The sequence below is a fragment of the Lutra lutra genome, chromosome 8 (genome assembly GCF_902655055.1).
Source record: "Lutra lutra chromosome 8, mLutLut1.2, whole genome shotgun sequence".
Taxonomy (NCBI): Eukaryota; Metazoa; Chordata; class Mammalia; order Carnivora; family Mustelidae; genus Lutra; species Lutra lutra.
Genome location: NC_062285.1, coordinates 46,035,229 through 46,057,804, shown reverse-complemented (window position 1 = coordinate 46,057,804; position 22,576 = coordinate 46,035,229). Strand labels below are relative to the sequence as shown.

General features: G+C 34.9%; 1 protein-coding gene across 5 annotated transcripts in view; it reads left to right on the top strand.

Moving 5' to 3' along the window:
- USP15 (ubiquitin specific peptidase 15) overlaps positions 1-22,576 on the top strand; it is a 121,160-nt gene that overhangs the window by 24,316 nt on the left and 74,268 nt on the right. For 4 of the 5 annotated variants that reach the window (XR_007129321.1, XM_047740452.1, XM_047740451.1 and 1 more), the window contains exons 3-4: positions 8,154-8,284; positions 18,521-18,647. Coding sequence is in view for 4 of the 5 variants with exons in the window: in XM_047740452.1 (XP_047596408.1) it covers positions 8,154-8,284; positions 18,521-18,647 (258 nt within the window). In the remaining variant the exon portion in view is untranslated. Of the gene's footprint in view, positions 1-8,153; positions 8,285-17,776; positions 17,848-18,520; positions 18,648-22,576 lie in introns of those variants that run through there. The other variant, XM_047740453.1, reaches the window with a different exon arrangement.

The following is a 22,576-nucleotide window of genomic DNA, read 5'->3' as shown; positions in this document are numbered from 1 at the left end:
CTCATGAGTACGTACTTAGATGTACAATTACTAGGTTAGATAGTAACTCTATATTAAACTACTTAAGGAATTGTTAGTCTGTTTTCCAAAATAGTTGCAGAATTTTTACGTTTTCACCAGCAGTATATGAAGGTTCCCAATTTCTTCCTATCCTTGCCAACACATTTTCTGTCCTTTTATTATAGCCATCCTATTGCATATGAAATGGTATCTCATTGTCAGTTTGATTTGTGTCTCCCTAGTGATTAATGATGTTAAGTATCTTATCTGTGCTGCTTACATATATTTTTTTGGAGAAATGTCTATTCTGATCCTGTTCTTTTTAATTGGACTACTTGTCTTTGTATTCTTATGTTTCAAATGTTATTTATATGTTCTGGATACTAACCCCTTATCTAATAAATGATTTCCAAAAATTATCTCCCATTCTATAGATCGTCTTTCACTTTCTTGATGGTATCTTTGAAGCACAGAAGTTTTTAATTCTAAGTCCAATTTATATTTTTTCTTTGGTTACTTGTAGTTATGTCAGAATGCATCACCTAATCCAAGGTCATACAAGATTTATACCTATGTTTTCTTCTAAGAGTTTTATGGCTTTAGCTGTTACGTTTATGACTTGGATCATTTTTTTTTTTAAGATTTTATTTATTTATTTGACAGAGAGAGATCACAAGTAGATGGAGAGGCAGGCAGAGAGAGAGAGAGGGAAGCAGGATCTCCGCCGAGCAGAGAACCCGATGCGGGACTCAATCCCAGGACCCTGAGATCATGACCTGAGCCCAAGGCAGCGGCCTAACCCACTGAGCCACCCAGGCGCCCCACTTGGATCATTTTTAAGTTAATATTTGTATATAGTGTGAGTTTAGGATCAACTGAACAGATTAGAGAATCCAAAAGTTGATCCACATATATGTGTTCAATTGATTTTAGACAAAGATATAAGAGGATTTCAGTAGGGGGAGGATAGTCTTTTAAATAAATGCTGCTTGAGCATTAGGTATCTGTTTGCTAAAACAAAAAAACCCAAAAACCAAAACAAAACAAAAAACCACCCAGACTGAATTTTGATTCATATTTGGCATCATATACAAAGTAAACTCAAAACAGATCATATAAACTATAGAACTTATAGGGAAAAAAATGGGTGTAAAATCTTTGTAACATTGTGTTAAGAAGATTTCTTAAATGTGATATAAAAAGCACAATTGATAAAAGAATGAACTTTTTGCCACTAATTGTTTGATCAGTAATAAATGATACTGTTAAAAGAATTAAAAAACATTTTTTGAAGAATCTCCTCACTGTTTTCCAAAGTGGCTATACCAATGTGCATTCCCACCAACAGTGTAAAAGGGTTCCCCTTTCCCTACAACCTCTCCAACATTTGTTGTTTCTTGTCTTGTCAATTCTTGCCATTCTGCCTTATGGAAGGTGGTATCTCTGTGCTTTTAATTTGAATTTCCCTGATGGCTAATGATATTGAACATTTTTTCATGTGTCTGTTAGCCGTTTATACCTCTTTTTTGGAGAAGTATCTATTCATGTCTTCTGCCCAATTTTTGACTTGCTTATTTGTTTTTTGGGTGTTGAGTTTGAGAAGTTCTTTACAGATCTTGAATACCAGCCTTTTTCTGTAGTGTCATTTGCAAATATCTTCCCCCATTCCATGGGCTGCCTCTTAGTTTTGTTGACTGTTTCCTTTGCTGTGCAGAAGCTTTGTATCTTGATGAAGTCCCAAAGTTCATTTTCACTTTTGTTTCTCTTGCCTTTGGAGACATGTGATGGAAGAAGTTGCTGTGGCCATTGTCGAAAAGGTTACTGCCTATGTTCTCCTCTAGGATTTTGATGGATTCCTGTTTCACGTGAATTAAGGTCTCTCACCCACTTGGAGTTTATCTTTGTGTACGGTGTAAGAGAATGGTCAAGTTTCATTTTTCTATATATAGCTGTCCCAATTTCCCCAGCACCATTTATTGAAGAGACTGTCTTTTTTCCATTGGATATTTTTTTCTTGCTTTGTCGAAGATTAGTTGACCATAGCGTTGAGGATCCATATCTGGGCTCTCTATTCATTTCCATTGATCTGTCTGTTTTTGTGCCAGTACCATGCTGTCTTGGTGATCACAGCTTTGTAATACAACTTGAAATCAGGCAATGTGATGCCCCCCTGGCTTTGTTTTTCTTTTTCAACATTTCCATGGCAATTCAGGGTCTTTTCTGGTTCCATACAAATTTTAGGATTGTTTAGGGTATTTTGAAAAATGCCATTGGTATTTTGATTGGGATGGTGTTGAAGTTATAGATTGCTCTGGACAGCATAGACATTTTAACAATGTTTATTCTTCTGATCCATGAGCATGGAATTTTTTTCCACCTTTTGTGTCTTCTTCAATTTCCTTCATAAGTGTTCTGTAGTTTCTAGGGTATAGATCCTTTACCTCTTTGGTTAGGTTTATTCAAAGGTATCCTAAGGTTTTTGGTGCTATTGTAATTGAAATCAATCTCTGATTTCTCTACAGTTACTTTTCTAGTGTATAGGAAGGCAGCTGATTTCTGTGCATTGATTTTGTATCCTGCTACATTACTCAGTTGGTGTATGAGTTCTGGTAATTTGGGGGTGGAGTCTTTTGGGTTTTCCAAATAAAGTATCATGTCATCTGTGAAGAGACAGAGTTTAAAATAGAGCTACCCCATGACCCAGCAATTGCACTACTGGGTATTTACCCCAAAGATACAGATGTAATGAAAAGAAAGGCCATATGCATCCGTGTTCATAGCAGAATGTCTACAGTAGCCAAAATGTGGAAGGAGCCAAGATGCCCTTCAACAGATAAATGGATAAAGAAGATGGGATCTGTATATACAATGGAATATTACTCAGCCATCATAAAGTATGAATACCCAACATTTGCATCAACATGGATGGAATTGGAGGGGGTTTGCTAAGTGAAATAAGTCAAACAGAGAAAGTCAATTATCATATGGTTTCACTTATATGTGAAACATAAGGAATAGCATGGAGGACCTTAGGAGAAGGAAAGGAAAAATGAAGGGGGGGAATCAAAGGGGGAGAAGAACCATGAGAGACTGTGGACTCCAAGAAACAAACTGAAGGTTTTAGAGGGGAGGGGGTGCTGGGGAATGGGTTGGCCTGGTGATGGGTATTAAGGAGGACATGTATTGCATGGAGCACTGGGTGTTATACTTAAACAATGAATCATGGACACTACATCAAAAACTAATGATACACTGTATGGTGACTAACATAACATAATAAAAAAATTATGATTATTACTATTTTTAAAGATTTTATTTATTTGACACACAGAGAGAGAGATCACAAGTAGGCAGAGCAGCAGGTAGAGGGGGAAGCAGGCTCCCCACCGAACAGAGAGCCCAATGTGGGGCTCGATCCCAGGACCCCGAGACCATGACCCAAGCCGAAGGCAGTGGCCCAACCCACTGAGCCACCCAGGTGCCCCCCAAAAATTATTTTTAAAAAAACAAGAAGATGAGGCGCCTGGGTAGCTCAGTCATTAAGCATCTGCCTTCAGCTCAGGTCATGATCCTGGGGTCCTGTGATCGATCCCCGTGTTGGGCTCCCTGCTTAGTGGGAAGCCTGCTTCTCCATCTCTCACTCCCCCTGCTGTGTTCCTTCTCTCACTGTGTATCTCTCTCTCTGTCAAATAAATAAATAAAATCTTTAAAAAACAAAAACAAAAAAAAACCACAGTGTGGGGGAAATATTTGCAGATCACCTAGTTGATAAAAGACTTGTATGCCGAATAAAGAATTCTCAAAACTATATTAAGATAACATAAAATGTAGTGGAAAATGTAGACAAAAGATTTGAACAGATGCTTCACCAAAGAAAATGGGGTTTTTAAAACTGCATAACTGTAAAGATACTCAGCATCATTAGTCATTAAAGAAATGAGGCTTAAAACCATAATGAAGTATGTATATCCACTATTGTATATCAAAATGATTAAAATTTAAAAGAATGACCAACATCAAGTGTTGACAAGGATGTGAAACAAGTGGCACTTTCATACACTGGTTTTGGAAATGAAATAATCAGGAAATTTCTCAAAAAGATAAACATGAGTTTACTGTAGGAGCCAGTTATCCCACTCCTGCATGTTTACCCAAAAGAAATGAGAATGTATATCCATACACGAATACTTAAACCTAAATGTTTATAACCATGTTATTTGTAATACAGAAAATTGGAAGCAACCCCAAATGCCCATCAATAGCTCAATGGATAAGCAAATTGTAGTATATTCATATAATGGAATCCTACACAGCAGTTGAAAGGAATGAAGTGTTGATACATAAAAACAATGACTTTCAAGATGATTATGCAGTGTAAAGGAAGCCAAACAAAAACAGTACATCTGGGGCGCCTGGGTGGCTCAGTGGGTTAAGCCGCTGCCTTCGGCTCAGGTCATGATCTCAGGGTCCTGGGATCAAGTCCCACATCGGGCTCTCTGCTCAGCAGGAAGCCTGCTTCCCTCTCTCTCTCTCTCTGCCTGCCTCTCCGTCTACTTGTGATCTCTCTCTGTCAAATAAATAAAATCTTTAAAAAAAAAAAAACACCAGTACATCTAATTTTTATATAAGATCCAAGAAAATGCCTGTAGTAATAGAAAACAGACACAATTTTTTTGGACAAATTGGATTTTATTTAAAAAATTTTTTAAACATTATTTAAATTCAATTAATTAACATAATGTATTATTGGTTTCAGAAGTACAGGCCTGTGATTCATCAGTCTTATATAATACCGGTGCTCATTACATCACATGCTCTCCTTAATGTCCATCACCCAGTTACCTCATCCCTCCACCCACCTCCTTTCCAGAAACCCTCTGTTTGTTTCCTATGATTGAGTCTTTTATGGTTTGTCTCCCTCTCTGGTTTCATCTTGTTTTATTTCTTCTCTCTTCCCATGTGAGCCTTTGTTTCTTAAATTCCACATATCAGTGAGATCGTATAATTGTCTTTCTCTGATTGACTTTTTTTTTTTTTTAAAGATTTTATTTATTTATTTGACAGAGAGAAATCACAAGTAGGCAGAGAGGCAGGCAGAGAGAGAGGAGGAAGCAGGCTCCCTTCTGAGCAGAAAGCCTGACGTGGGGCTCGAACCCAGGACCTGGGATCATGACCTGAGCCGAAGGCAGCGGCTTAACCCACTGAGCCACCCAGGCGCCCCTCTGATTGACTTTTTTGCTTAGCATAATACCCTCTAGTTCCATCCATGTCATTGCAAATAACAAGATTTAAGTTTTTGATGGTTGCCTGATTTTCTCTGTGTGTGTATGTGTGTATCCCATCTTCTTTATCCATTCATCCAGACATAATTTTCATATATAATTCTACAAAATGCACATTAGTCTATAGTTGCACAATACAGTGATTTTCTGGGGATAGGACAGGAGACCTGCATAGACAAAAAGGAGAGATTACAAAGGACTACTAGGAAACCTTTGAATGGGGATGAATATATCATTTTGGTTGTGGTGATGGTTTCACACTTGCATTGTTCTGTTACTTTAAATATGTGCAGTTTATTCTGTATCAATTATATATCATTAAGTGCAGAAGTAACAAATAGGAGCTCTTTTGTGTTTAGCTTAGGGGTATTCTCATCCCTTAAAAATAAATTGATTGTTTTATTTTGCCATTAGATATAAAATTACTATTGGATTCTCATATATAATAAAGTCTTTTACCCAAACTCTCAAACTGTGGAAGACAACGTAAAAGTCTTAATTTTTAGACTCTTCTTTCTTTTCCTAAGTTTTCTTCAAGGTAGTCTGTTAATAGTAGGAAGAAAGTGGATGTTAGAGTAAACCAATTTGAATTTGAATCCAGTTTCTATGGTCTTCTCTATGTGTAACCTTCGGCAGGTTAATCAATACCTGAATCTGCTTACTAATTAATTTGGAGATATTTACCTCAATGTTGTTTTGAAAAGTCACCTGAGATAGCAGTGTTTTCTAGTAACACTTTTCAGAGTACCTGCAACTTTCTGCATATATGATCCTGGACAAGTTACTCAGTTTCTCTAAAAGTATTTTCCAATCTAAAATGGAGATACCTAGCTTAAGGATTGTTTTGAGAACTGACTGAGATACATGGTTGTTTACTGTAATATGTCTCACAGAATGTGATGCATATAGGGGTTTAGAATATGTAAGTTTCTTTCACCTTGAGCAGGCTCTAAAAATATGTTCCAAATTATCAGTTTCCCCAACAAGATTTTAAAATTACAACTAAGATTTTAAAAAACTGAATTTAAAAATTAATCCTTAGAATGTATCGGCTATTGAAGTTTGTATTATACAATTCAGAGTTTTATCACTTCTGCTCTATATGAAAGTTTTCTCAAAGTTTAGTGTAATTCAGGGCATCTAGGTAGCCCAGATAGTTAACATCTGCTTTCAGCTCAGGTCATAATCTCCAGGTCCTGGGATTGAGCCCTATGTTGGGCTCCCAGCTCTGGAGGGAGTCTGCTTCCCCCTCTTCCTCTGCCTCTCCTCCTGCTTGTGCTTTCTCTGTCTCTCTCTCTCTTTCTCAAATGAGTAAATAAAATCTTAAAAAAAAAAAAAAGTTTAGTGTAATTCTCTGACCCGTTGATTGATCTTAGATGGAATAAATAACTTTCTCTCAATCCTTTCAGAATTTTCCATGCTTCTTGATTTGTATTGTTACGTCTAATTAAGAGTAGTGGGCTCTCGGGGCACCTGGGTGACTCAGTGGGTTAAAGCCTCTACCTTTGGCTCGGTCGTGATCTCAGGGTCCCTGGGATCGGAGCCCCATATCGGGCTCTCTGCTCAGCGGGAGCCTCCTTCCCCCTCTCTCTCTTTGTGCCTACTTGTGGGAATCTCTGTCTATAAATAATGATAAAATCTTTAAAAAAATTTTTTTTAAGATTTCATTTATTTATTTGACAGAGATTATAAGTAGGCAGAGAGGCAGGCCAAGAGAGAGGAGGAAGCAGGCTCCCTGCTGAGCAGAGAGCCCGATGTGGGGCGCGATCCCAGGACCCTGAGACCATGACCCGAGCCGAAGGCAGAGGCTTTAACCCACTGAGCCACCCAGGCGCCCCATGAATAAAATCTTTAAAAAAAAAAAAATAGTGGGCTCTCATTTTTTTTTTTTTTAAGATTTTATTTATTTATTTGACAGACAGAGATCACAGGCAGGCAGAGAGGCAGGCAGAGAGAGGAAGGGAAGCAGGCTCCCTGCTGAGCAGAGAGCCCGATGTGGGGCTCGATGTGGGGCTCGATCCCAGGACCCTGAGATCATGACCTGAGCTGAAGGCAGAGGCTTTAACCCGCTGAGCCACCCAGGCGCCCCAGTGGGCTCTCATTTTTGAGATGCTACTGAGAACAATTTTGCTTCTCATGTTAAATAATTTAAGACTGGCTCAAATTGAGAAAATTTTTATGTTGTATATAACTCAATTAACTATCTCTTTCTGTACTTTGGAAATTCAGGTAAAGATAATAACGGAATCTCAGATTAGGATTGTCATTTAGGTATAACTCATTCTAGATCTCTGCCCTGCCCTGCACTAAATTTTTAGTTTAACCAGAATTTTGAAAATGTTCATAGAATTAGAACCACATCTGAACAACTTCTTCCACTTTAGATTTTGGGAGAAATCTAGATCATGGGCCTTCTGGAATAATTTGTTTCACAGGATGCCCTTTTGTGATTTCCATCATGGTTCCCAGCCCATGTGCTTTGGAGTCATTGTAAAAAGTTATCAGTTTGCGCCTGAATTTCTTTCATCAGCTAGTACTAGAATGACCACTGTTACCATGTGAGGGATCTCCTACTTTAAATATTTGGGAAACACTCTTCTTTCAGATCCCTTGTTATTTTAAGAGCTTAATAAAAAATTATGTCTTTAAATACTGTTCATTGACTACTGGTACACATTGAATCTTTTTAAAGCAACAGTTTATTTTGGAATATGTAGATTTATATGTGAACTTCTTCAGAGCTTTCTTTAGGCCTCATTTAAATACTTAAATTAGTCTCTTTGAGTTTAAGTAATTTATGATATTTACACTAAAGTATTTCATGAACTGTTGTTTCTTTTTATTTATTGGGTTTACTTTTTTCTTTTGCAGATGGTGATGCCCAGTCACTTAAGGAACATCTTATTGATGAATTAGATTACATACTATTGCCAACTGAGGGCTGGAATAAACTTGTCAGCTGGTACACTTTGATGGAAGGTCAGGAACCAATAGCACGAAAGGTACATATTTAGAATTAGTGAATAAAAATATTTTTATTGAACAGTCACATTTTATTGTTATAATTTAATGACATGAATCCTCATCAAATATCTAAGAGAAAAAGACCATCAAAATGTTACTTTTATATTGTATAATAACAATAGCTAATACCTATAGAGGATATACTATTTGCTAGCCACTGTTAGAAGCAGATTATACATTATTATTAATTTAGTCCTCACAGGAATCTCTATAGGGTAGGTATTATTATCTTCATGTAGATGAGGAAATGAGGACAGAGGTAGAGAAAGTCACATCAATTTAGAAACTCAGGCAACCTCTTTTCTTAACCACTGTACTGCAAGTTTTACAATAATAGTCTAGAAACATTAAAAATTATCCATTATCTTTATTATCTTTACTTTTTGGAACTAAAAAGTCATTTATGAAAGTGAGGATGTTGTCATCATAGCAGAACACTAAGTGTTTAAAATAGATCTGTCAGTCTTACATAAGTATTTGTTAATTGTATCAGGCAGGGAAAGAGAAAGAAGGAAGGGTTTGGGGACCAGGATCTCTGGGCATATAATTATTTATCTGTGTTGGTTTTTCCACACAAACAATTAAAAAGTCAAATTATGTAACACAGGGTGCAGACCTCTAGTAGACCAAACCATACATGGATTTATTTGGAACTGTTGCTACAGACTAGTTATATTAATGATTTGTATGTATGTATTGATGGTTTAGGGATAGAATTCAGTTCTGTTTTCTAAATAGAATGTGAGTGTACCTTTGATTTAGTTCAGTTTTTATTTTATTATATTTTTTTATTTGAGAGAGAGAACACGAGCAGGGGGGAAGGGCAGAGGGAGAGGGAGAACAAGACTCCCTGCTGAGTAGGGAGCCTAATGTGGGACTCGATCCCAGAACCCTGGGATCATGACCTGAGCTGAAGGCAGATGCTTAACCAACTGAGCCACACAGTCGCCCTAGTTCATTTTAGTTTTGACCCTTAACTTCACTCAGCCTTCTCTTATAGTCACTTCAAAATTAGGATTTCTGTCTTTTAGAAATGCTAGCCTTATACATATAAAATAACCTATTGCTCAATTAAAGGATTGAGTGTTTAGCTCTAAAACTGTTTAGAAGAAGAACTTTATTCCTGGGATAAAAGAAAATCTATGCCTGGAATATCTTCAAATATGCTAACCTGTATTACTTTAACCTTAATGATGTACTTTTTTTTTCTTAATAAAGGTAGCATATTATACAGTACTAGTATTTGGTATGGTAAACAGACCAACCAACAACTTCATTGGCATTACTTTTTGAAAGAGGCCATGTTGGAATTTCTTAAAATCTGTGTCCAAGAGCAAATTGAAATAAGTAGATAAATAAATATAAATCATGAAAACTTCACACACAGAGAAAAAAAGTTTCTCTGTTAAGAGGTCATCCATATATTTGTAATAAGATAGTTTGGAATTATTCAACCTGTAAGATAATATTTAAGCTTTAGTGTGTGTAAAATTATCTGGAGTTGTTTTTAAGATGTCTTCCTCCAAAATTAAATTAGTAAGTCTGGGAATTTCCACCTCTACTTCGCCCCCATGTGACTCTTAGGACAATGAAATTAAAGAATTACTATTTTTTTAGGGTCTGAAGCCCAGCTTGGAATTTTAACTAATCTCTGAATTGAGGGATTTAGGATTAGTAGATGTGATGTAGAAACAAAGTAGTTAACCATCTCTTTGTGCCTTGAATCATCTCTAAAACGTTTCACTTATAATGTCAGACACTCAGTTAAAACAACAACAAAAAAGGCAAAAATAAACATACATGAACAAGAAATACAGTGGAACCAAAATCTAAGAGAAACAATAGACAGTAGAAACAGACCATAAGGAATCCAGATAGTGGAGTTAGACAGAAACTTCAAAATACTGTGCTTTATTATGTTTAAAAAAAATAAGATAGTTGAAGGACAAAACTGTTAAGAACAAATATTATTCCAAAACTATTAAGATCCAAATATAATTCTGTAATTCTAAAAATAATTTGAAAAAATTAAGAAGTAAATACTGTGTTTAATTAAAACACTAAATAGAACCAAAGAGAAAATTTGTAAACTAAGTAACATCAGTAGAAAGTATACAGATTAAAACTTAAAGAGACTGAAGGATGGAATGTACAGAAATAAGCAAATACACTTGGAGCACAAGGCATAATTTTAACATACACATAAGTGGGCTCTTAGAAGGAGAGGTAAGTCAAAATAGAGTAGAAGTAACACTGGAGTTAATAGCTGAGAATTTTCTAAAACTGATGAAAGGTGACATGCTATATAGAATTAAGAAATGCTGTGAAACCCATGCTAACAACAACAAAAAAATACAAACAAAACCAAGCAAAGGCAAGAAAATATATATATTCCTAATAGTAGCCAAAAAAAAAAGTCTTTTACCTTCAAAGTAATAATAAACGAATTCTCAAGAGAAATGAAAGCTGAAAAATAACCAACCATCTTCAACATGATGAAAGAAAAATAACTGTGCATTCAGAATGCTGTATCCTTCAGGTGGTGAAAAAGTTATTTTCAGATAAACAAATTGACAGAGTTTGTTACTAGCAGAACTGTGCTAAAGGAAAAACAAAACAATCTTTAGAATGGAAGGAAATTATTCCATATGGCAGCTTGGAGACACAAGAGAAAATGTAGATTGACAACAGTAAATATTACAAATAAATGTTAAGTCAGGCTATTTAAAATGATAGTTATTTCTTAATTGGGATGAGTACATGCATAAATTTAAAATATGTGATATTTGCATATAAGTTAAGATAGTAGCCTCCTAGGTAACCTCCAATGAGCTCCTCCTTATATCCTCATCCTTGGGTAGTCCCCTGTGGCCAGCAACATACAGCAGAAGTTATAGCATGTGTATCACTTTGAAGATTAGCTTTTAGGGTCGAGGGAGTCAAAAGGTATAAACTTCCTGTTATAAAATAGGTAAATCATGGGGATGTAAATATATAGCATGGCGACTATAGTTAATAATACTGTATTGCATTTTTTTTTTTAAAGATTTTATTTATTTATTTGACAGAGAGAGATCACAAGTAGATGGAGAGGCAGGCAGAGAGAGAGAGAGAGGGAAGCAGGCTTCTCGCTGAGCAGAGAGCCCGATGTGGGACTCGATCCCAGGACCCTGAGATCATGACCTGAGCCGAAGGCAGCGGCTTAACCCACTGAGCCACCCAGGCGCCCCTGTATTGCATTTTTGAAAGTTATTGAGAGTAAGAGTAGATCTTAAAAGTTCTCATCACAAGAAAAAATTTTGTCATAGGATGATGGACGTTAACTTATTGTGGTGATCATTTTTCACAACATAGATAAATATTGAATCATTATGTTTTACACCTGAAACTAATATATGTCAGTTGTACCTCATTAAAATAGAAAAAATCAGACTATAAAAGACACCTTGGCTCGTGCTTGGGTGCACACCCTCTTGCTCTCTCTCAACTCTCAATCTGGGGAATTCAGCTGCATATTCAGGCAGCCTGTGGCAGGGCTCATATGGTAAGGAACTAAGACTTTTGACCAGTAGTGAGAAATGGGAGCCTGCTAACAACCATGTGAGTGACCTTGGAAGTGAATCCTCTAGTTTCATGCAGCTTTCAGATCATTGAAACCCCAGCCCACAGCTTGACAGCAGTCTTTCAAAAAACAGCAGCTAAACTGCTCCAGATTCTTGACCCTCAGAAACTGTGTGAAATAATGTTTACTCTGTTAAGTTCCTGGATTTGGGGGTGATTTATTAGGCAGCAGTAGAAAACTGATAACTAATTTTGGTTCCTGGAAGTAGTGTGCTGCCTTAACAAAATTTGAACTGTGGTGGTAGAACCAGGCAGGGAGCAGAAGTTGTAAGAACCTGTAAGAGTATTAATGAAAGCCTGAGGTGCCTTGAATAAATTGCTAGTAGAATTTTAGACTTTGAGGAGGACTTACAGGAAAGTGAAGAAAATCTTATCAGAACCCAGAGGAAAGTGGTCTTTGTTATAAGGTAGCAGAAAGTTTAGCAACATGTCAACTGCAGTAAACTGAAAGATGAAAAACTGTACCTGATGAACTGAATCATCTGCCAGAACTGCCTGGTTTTCTTGTGCTGCACATAATCAGATGAGAGAAGGGAGAGAGAAGCTAAAGAAAGGGCTGCAAAAAAAGGAGCCAAGACCTACTAGTGTTTTGAGGATTTCTGGCCTCTCCAGATGACAGACGACAATGCTGAAACTATGATATGTTCCCAAGCAAAGATGAAACTCAAGGCACTCTCAACTTTAACTAAAAGTTAAAGCCACGGGGATATGACTGTAAAATTCTTTAAGACCTCAGAAAAATCAGGGGCGCCTGGGTGGCTCAGTGGGTTAAGCCGCTGCCTTTGGCTCAAGTCATGATCCCAGGTCCTGGGTTCGAGCCCCACATCGGGCTTTCTGCTCAGCAGGGAGCCTGCTTCCTCCTCTCTCTCTGCCTGCTTCTCTGGTTACTTGTGATTTCTCTCTGTCAAATAAATAAATAAAATCTTAAAAAAAAAAAAACCTCAGAAAAATCAAAGATAGTGCCTCACAATAGTGTTCAGACAAAAGGCCCTTTAAAAGATTTCAGGTATACTTTACACTTCCTTTCAATATGTGGCTTCTAAGAACAGTAGGGCTTCTAAGAAGCTTAAGAGCATTGCCCTTCAGTCTTCTCAGCATAAACCCAAGATAGGACATATCTAGAGGACATTTGAGGATCTGCCTTTTGTGTAATGGAATGAGACTCCAGTGAGATCCACTGGAGACTTAACGATGTTTTTAAGAACCACTACCGTCTTGGACTACAGAGACAGTGTAAAATCAAAGTGTCTCCTAGACTTCTACAGAAAGCAGGAGTCAGACTAAGAATTTACTAACTGCAAACATGTGCTAACTTTCATGAAAATCGTATGACCCAGAACCAGAATCAAGTGTTGTTGAAGACTTGTTTTTAGGTAATGGCAGAATAAGCCCTAATCAAGGAACTTTAAGTATTTGCCCAGGTGGATTTCACAATGTTTGTGGACCATTGCCTCCCTTGTTCCTCTTACCTCCATACCCCTTTGAACAGGAATATCTAAAAAATTATTTTCTGTATGTCCCACCATTTTATTTTGGCTATATTTGGGGCTTATCTTATCTTGTAGTTCACAGAATTATAGATAAAGAGGAACGTACTCAAATGCTTAAGAAACTATACCCAAGGATCCTTATCTGTGCCTGGATCAGATATAAATGACAAGTTTCTGAACTTGGAGTTGATATTATAATGGGATGATATTAGCGGGGGCTTTGCAGGGAGTGAATGTATTTTACATGTTGTAGGGAGGGACTGTGACTTGTTGGGAGCCAGAGAGTGAACTGTAGTAGCCATACTCAAAATATTCCGCAGTGATCACCACCTCCTGGTATTCAAACTGTTGTGTAATCTCCTACATTGTACCAGAGTTAGTCTCTGTGACCAGGAAAATGTGGTGGAGTAATAATATGTTTCTTCTGGGATTAGTCTCTGAAAGATGTTGGTGGGAAGTGCTCTTTTGCACTCTCTTGCATGCATGCTCTCTCTTTCTCTCTCAGATCAGTTGCTTTGAGTGAAGCCATATTGCCATGCAGGCAGCCTATAGAGGCACTCACATGATGAGGAGCTGAGTTCTCTGCCAGCAACTGGAGAGGATCTGAGGACTGCCACATGATTGAGCTTGGAAGCAGATTTGAACAACATGATTAAGCAGCATGACCTAACTGACATGCATTACACTTAGTAAATGCAGAATACAAATTCTTCTTAAGTGGAATTTTTACCAAAATTGACCATTTGCTGGGCTCTCAGGCAAATTCCACTATATTTCTAATGATAGAAGTTATTCAGTGTATTTTCTGTCCCCAGTGGAATTGAGAAATCATTAACAAAAAGGTAACAAGATTGTCTCCTAGCTCTCTAGACGTGGAATAATATACTTCCGAAGTAATCCTTAGGTCAAAGAAGAAATACAAAGTAAAATTAAACATTTTTAACTGAGTGATAATAACAGTACAATGTGAAAGAATGACTAAAGCCACTCTTATAATGAGTGCGATAGCTTAAATGCATATATTAGAAAAGAAAGTCAAAATCTATTGTCTCAAGAAGTTGAGAGAAAAGGAAATTAAGCTAATCGAGAAATAATAAAAATAGACATTAATAAAGTAGAAAAAAATTTATATATTAAATGAACAAAGTTGATTCAAAAAAACAGTGAAGTTAGATAAGTAAAATAAACTTGAGTCCTGGCAAGGCTGATCAAAAATAAAATAATGCCCAGGGCTGGGGGACGGGGGTCATCAAATTTTTTCTGTAAAGGGCCAGATAGTGAATATTTATGAGCCAGGATAGTCTCTGTGGCAACTGTTTATCTCTGCTGTTTTGGGTGCAGCCATAAATGATATATAAATGAATGGGCTTGACTCTGTTCTAGTAAAATGTTATTTACAAAAATAATACAAGTCTGGGGCGCCTGGGTGGCTCAGCGGGTTAAGCCGCTGCCTTCGGCTCAGGTCATGATCTCAGGGTCCTGGGATCGAGCCCTGCATCGGGCTCTCTGCTTGGCGGAGAGCCTGCTTCCTCCTCTCTCTCTGCCTGCCTCTCTGCCTGCTTGTGATCTCTCTCTGTCAAATAAATAAATAAATAATCTTTAAAAAAAAAAAATAATACAAGTCAAATGTAGCCTGTGGGTCGTAGTTGGCCCATCCCTTATCTTGGCCCTGGTTAGTTAACGCCTACCTACATCACAAATAATATTATTTGTATCTTATTTAGAATATATCTCACCATCTATGAAGTAGTCTTACTAAAAATTGCAAGAATAAAAAGATAGATGGTGAACTTTTCAGTTAAATTATATTTTGGAGATTTATCAGTCAGTTGTGCTGCATGGGCTTTATTTGGATCCTGATTCAATAAAAATGAGATGGGGACAATTTGAATATTGACTGGATATTTGATATTAAGGGATTAGTTTTAATTTTGTTAGGTGTGATGTGGTATTGTGGTTTCTGAGTCCTTGTTTTTGAAGAAATATATCCTGAAATATTTGTGGATGAAATACTACATGTAGAATTTATTTATACTTCTCTACTTGTATATTTTTTACCACTAGTAAGCGTAGTACTCAGTAAGCACTACAAAAACGAATGTTGCTAACTCCTCAAAAATAGTAAATGTGTCCCATTAGGCCATGTCATCAAACCATTCTAGAGTACCAGATTTCTTTAGAAATAACTTTGTTTCCAAAGGGGGAGAAGTAAGCACTTGGAATTAAGGAAAGTTTCTATGAAACTTTCATATGCCCATTTATTTTATTTTATTTTTAAAGATTTTATTTACTTATTTGACAGAGACACAGCTAGAGAGGGAACACAAGCAGGGGGAGAGGGAGAAGCAGGCTTCCTGCCGAGCAGGGAGCCCAATGCAGGGCTCAATCCCAGGGCGCTGGGATCACTACCTGAGCCGAAGGCAGATGCTTAATGAGTGAGCCACCCAGATGCCCCTCATATGACAATTTACAGAGTACATGAAATTTATCAATATATTTCATGACTTTCTACAAAATGCTCTCTAATATTCATAGCAAAATGAACAAATTATATTTATTTTAATTCAGTGTAAACTTATATTTCCCTCACTAATTTAGTAAAGAGATTTTACCTTCATTGTGGCTGTTAGTTTATGGGACTATTTTTATTTAGCCATAAGCTTTACATTTTGGACAGGAAGCCAAATTTCATCTTATGCTTGCTCTTTGTTTATAATAATATAACATAATTCACTTAGAAAAAAATAGTTTGGCAGTCACCTCTAATTCTGAAACATAACTATTATTTCTGAATATTCATGTTCCAGTCTTATTTCAAATGTGTATTTTAATGGTCATAATAATTAGGTAAGTATAACTTTGTATCTTGTTATAATTTTATAATCTCGTTTCTTCCTATTACACAGTTTTCGTAGCCATTATTTTAAATTATTTTTAGTGCATTTTTAATAAGGTAGTAGACTTTATATAAACAAATATAAAGAAGATATTATATAAATAAATAATCTACATACAAACATAATAACACTAATACATAAATATGCTAGTTATTTTTCTCTACTATGGAGCTACTGTATTCAAGCTTAAATTATTCATATAGAATGGTTCTTTCAAATAAAAATAGGGAGGACAAACTCATATTTTCTTTAAAAAAACAGTTTTTTAGGGTCGCCTGGGTGGCTCAGTGGGTTAAGGCCTCTGCCTTCGGCTCAGGTCATGATCCCAGGGTTCTGGGATCAAGCCCTGCTTCGGGCTCTCTGCTCAGCAGGGATCCTGCTTCCCCCTTTCTCTCTGCTTCCCTGTCTGCCTACTTGTGATCTCTGTCTGTCAAATAAATAAATAAAATCTTACAAATAAAAAGAACAGCTTTTTTAATACACTGCTTTTGGAAGTAGTAAAAATGTCTTATGAGCATAGTATTTTGAGTACTGATAATGAGGGTTTTAACAATATAAGATATTGTTGGAGAGAAGAAGAAAAATGGTGAGAAAAATCCTGAAACCCAATAAAGTGGATTTTGAAATAATCTTGGTGTTTTGTTTTCATTGTTTATAATGACTAACAGCTAAATCACTAGATTCTTTCCAGGAAAATATCTGTTGGTGTTATGAAAATTAATCCTCATTTTTTAAAAGCTATGCTTATGTAGAAAAATATTTCTCAATGTAAATAATAATGAGGGATTTTCTTTTTTGTTATTTTATCCTGTTTTATTATGCCATTACCTGCTCTGTTGATCATTCTATTTTTCCTCCTAAAAATGAGGCCTGTGGGCACCTCAGTTTTAGGAACTTACCAATGATTAGTATTAATATATTTTAGGATTCTTACTCAGATATTGAGTCCCAGAGCAAAAATTTCTTGTTGATAGAATATTTGATTTCTGGTTTTTCTACTTAAATATAGCTATAATCTATATAATATATAGCTATATAATCCTGTAAAATTAAATGATAAGGTAGCTTTTACTACATTCTTAACCTCAAAAATAAATAAGCATAAGAGATTTAAAACAAATTTCATTAGTTAAGAGATAATTTATATATTAGTTTATAAACGTAATTAAAATCTAGAGAGGTACAGGCTGTTGCCTGTTTTAGAAATGTGAATATAACAAGTGTGATTAAGATATTATAAATAACAAAGTATTATAAAAATTAGTGTTGGATTGGAAATTAAATATTGGCTAAACTGCATTTGAAGTTTTTGAGCTAAAACAATTTCCCTGCAAGTGAAAGACAAATTTGTAAGGCCTTTGCTGAACTGATGCTAAGCTTGTGAGTTACAGCAGTTACTTGGAGCCTCCCTTTAGCCATATTTGTCTAATGTATCACGTATCAAGCTGATTACTATTTTCAGAAACAGTATTCATGACTGAAATTCTACAGTTAACCTTTAGAAGATCAAAAGGAAATATACTTACTTAAAAGGTGACCCTAATATAAACATATTTTCTCTTTTCCTGCTTTGTTGCTTGCATGTTTAGCACCTTTTTTTTTTTTCCTTCGTTGCATAGAATTACTAAGAGCGTATTTAAAGGTCAAAGAAAGTCATCTTACGTTGGAAAACTAACATATCACTTACAGGCCATTGCTGAATATTTTGGCCACAGTAATTTGGAGTTCTTTTAAAAGATTATTTTAACATACAGAGTGATTTAACATACAGAGTTAGCTGTTGCTAACTGAAATTTTATAAAATTTATCATTTTTAAGGGTTTTCTGCTTGAGATCAAGTAATAAAGCTAGGAGTCGGTCTGGATCATTAATCAGAGCTGTATTTACATTGGGAATAAACTTTCTCATTATAAATACTGAATGTATTCATTATTTATAGTATACCAAAATATCTTCATAGATGGGTAGAATGCCTTTCCAAACTATCTGTTAATGTTTAATATGATTATTCATGTTCTCTTAAATATTCCAAATATATTTCTGGCCTTTTTCAACTATCTAGTATCTCTTACTTCATATTGACAGTTTTTAATAGTTATTTTTTTGGAGATCTGCAGTTTCTAAAACCTCTTTGGAGAAATATATTGCTATTAGAGACAGTGAAAAATATTGAGCTACAGCTAACACTGATTGTTTTCGTTTTTAGGTGGTTGAACAGGGTATGTTTGTAAAGCACTGCAAAGTGGAAGTATATCTCACAGAATTGAAGCTCTGTGAAAATGGAAACATGAACAATGTTGTAACTCGAAGATTTAGCAAAGCTGACACAATAGGTAATACAAGATCCTGTCTCTTTGTTGAACCACTGCTATCAGAAATTTAGTTGTTATTCTATTTCTTATATTCTACTAGGATGATAACTAATTTTTAATGGTTTATACTTAAAACGTTACAGATTTCCAACCTTGATGCATATATCTAGCCTAGAGTTGAGTTATTTATCATGTCTAGATCTACTATACATTATTAGGTGAGTTTATTATTGTGCCCCAAAAAAATCAATAATTATTGTTTTAATTGAGCATTTGAAAAAATACATATGTTTGTAACCTGGGTATAAAGTAGAACTGTAAGTAAAAATAAAAACTTGATTAAATAAACATTTTTCAGGTAATATAGATATCAATAATAATAATAATAATATGTTTCCCTTCTTAGCATGGAAAAATGACAAACTTTTTATTTTCTTTTTCCTATTTATTCTCTGGACTTGAATGCAAATTAAGTAGCTTCTTAGATAAGGCAGTAGGCTTAGCATTTTTATGACAAATTGATTTTTTTTCTTTTTTAACAATGAGTAGGTACAAATACAACTGTACCTAACTCCCACTGTATATTTATATCTACATATATCTATATATTTATGTATCTGCACATATAAGTTCATATTAAAATGTGGGGGTTTTGTTTTTTTTTTTTTTTTTTTTTTTTTTTTTTTTTTTTAAAGATTTTTTTATTTATTTATTTGACAGAGAGAAATCACAAGCAGGCAGAGAGGCAGGCAGAGAGAGGAGGAAGCAGGCTCCCCGCTGAGCAGAGAGCCCAATGCGGGGCTCGAACCCAGGACCTGGGATCATGACCTGAGCCGAAGGCAGCGGCTTAACCCACTGAGCCACCCAGGCGCCCCATAAATGTGGGGGTTTTGTTGTATTTAAAAGCCACATTTTAATTTAAGATCAAAAATATGTTGAATGAGATGTTTTTTAAATAAATGATCATGGATTTAATAACAATTACAGCATTTTTTGATAAATCATAACTCAAATTATGAAAGTTACTTATTTTCAAATAAAGGTATTGTAAAATAAGACTAGGGTAATAACATTGATGTTGGAAAATGTAAACAGACAGTAGAGACATAGCAGTTAATGCAGAACTTCTCAGCAAGAAAAAGATTAGCAAATTTATGTATAGCTTTCTTTGTTTAAACTAATTGTTAAGTGCTCGCTTCGGCAGCACATATACTAAAAAAAACTAATTGTTAAGTATATTTTGGTTAAAAGTAAATAAGAATATTTACTTTTGACTTTCACAAATATATTTGACTTTTACCACTTATCCATTTCACAGCAGAAGATATTTATAAACCTGTATTTTTCATGAAATAACATTATCATTCTTATCAACCCAGTACTTGGTTGATCCTCATGTTTTTGCCAAATGGAATATTCTGTATGAATTTCTGTTTTCCCCCTCTTTATTTACCTAAAACATTTATAAGTTTGCAGTGCACTTTAGTATATTCATCTTTCTAAAATGAAAGCTTAAAATACTAAGAATTCCATGTATAAATGTCATTTTATTATACTAATATATATAATTACTTAATTTTTGAATTTCTAGGTTTGTGGAACATATTCAGGAAAATAAAACATTGCTTCATACTAAAAACTGAAAGTTTTCAATATGTATAAAACTTCACTAATCATGATATTAAAGTATGCACAATAAGAATCATCTATCCAACAAGGGTAATCTGTTAAAGTTAAATAAAAAAACTAATGTCTGAAATGTCCAGCTATATAGAATATAAATGAGAAGCTACTTCTTAAAGCACTTCATACAGTAATGTTTTCTAGTTATTTTAAAAGTTATTCCCTTTCTCCTTAGCTAATTTCTATAGAAAAATTATGTATAAATATGAGACAATCAAAAATCTTAATTTAGAATATTAGTTCACTGAATAATATTTTTAACTCATTATATGACGATCAGCTGGTTTAATTTCTGAATTCAGTACAAGCCCTATGGTGTTCTCATATTAAGTACTAAGTAAGAATTTGTCAAGGAGATAGTTAATTTATAAAGAATCTGCTTCAAAAAGTTTATAATTCGCATAGATTTTAATCAGCATAGTTAAATTTACTAATATTTTAAAAAGCTACATACATTAAATATATGCCTTAAAATTGTGAATTAACTGAATTTTTATACAGCTGAAATTTCTTACTAAATTAGAGCAATGTTTGTCAAGACTTTGGATGGCCATTACATATTTTGGGAGTAAAAAAAAATGGAATGAAAAATATCAAAATAGAAAATAGCAACACATATGTGTATTTTGGGTCACAATTTCTTACTGTAGGTCTTAGTTTTTAAAGGTCTGACTATATTAGAGCAAGTTTGCTTTCTAAGCAAAAGGTTTTGCAAAAATTAAAATTAAACTGGGAATTTTAGAGACTTCATGATTATAATTATCATAGTATTTAGTCATTGTGGAATACTTCCTATGTTTTTGGCACTTCTTAGGAAGTTCCTTATTTAAACCTCAACAATACTGTATCCTCATTGGTTAGGGGATGAAGTTGAGGCTTAGGAAGTTTAAATATTTACTTAGGTTCACCCTGGTTCTACGTGAGAGTCCATATTTAAACTCCACACAGTCTCATCTCTTGGTTGCTGCCTTATACAATCTGTGCAAAAGTTAATTGGGCTGATTTTGTTTTTCTGAAGGAAGTGAGTGTTGAAATAATAAAAAATTGAGATAATAAGTATGGGATGTACATTTTTCCCTTATGATCTCATCGTGATTAAAAATGATCCAAATACATAAGGTACATAAAACATAGATATGTTATAAAAATAGAATTAAGAAATAGAAGCACCTGTTTTCTGTTTTTGCCAAATTATAAAATTCTCATTTTCAGCTAATGCTACCTACACTGACTTATGATATAGTTTGCCATAGGCAGGATCTAAATAATTTACCTCATCAGAGCCAAAATATCTTGGCTTTGAGTATTTTTCTCCTTAAATTGACATATTTGGTTTTTTTTTTCCCTTAAGATAGGATGTGCAAGAAGTGAATTAAATTGACATATTTGAGTGTAGAACACGTTCCAATAAGAAATATAAAATTTGGGTTTTTAAAAATTTTTTCTTTAAGGATATACTGAAAAAATAATTTTTGTTATAAAATTACTAGAAAATGCTTTGTGTTTATATAAAATTTATTAAAAAATTGTTTAACCTTATTATTAAATATTCTTAATAGAAATTTTGTTTTAATTATATGAATTAATATTTTTCTACCTCTGTAAGCTTTTCATTAACTGCCTAATACAGTCAGACTCATATATGGAAAAATCTACACACACTCTTAATACTTAGACATTCTCAACTCAAGTGATCTTAATCTGTATTCAACTTCAGGTATCAGTTTCCCAGCTATACCCTAGCCTGTCATTATCTATAACTGCATCTGGCAGATCTCAGTTTGATCATCCTGCTTTCTGCCTGCCATTTACTCTGTTTCCATTCTCACTTGACCCTGCTACATCAGACATTCAAACCTACCACTCCCTTGGCACTGCGTCTGTGATGGTCTCTAATTACTTCCATGTTGATAAATCTAATGGTAATTTAGTCTTCCATTTTCTTAACCTGCCAGCAAAAATTATACTTATTCACTTTTCCATCTAGAAATAACTTCTTTTTATGTGGCTTCCACAGCACAAGTTTTCACTGCCTGCATCTCCTCAGAAAATCTAAAAATATCCTCTTCAGGGTGTTGCCATGCTTAGTCCTTTAATGTCCTCTTTTGTTTAATGATTTCCTTCCATGCCCTAGCTTTTTACTTTCTGCATACTGGTATCTTTTGTATTGTATCTCCTGCCCAGAACTCTCCCTTAATTCCAGTTCATTCAATCCATAGCTTTACTTCCGTCTGATAGGACTCTCAAGATGTAACATGTATGCAACT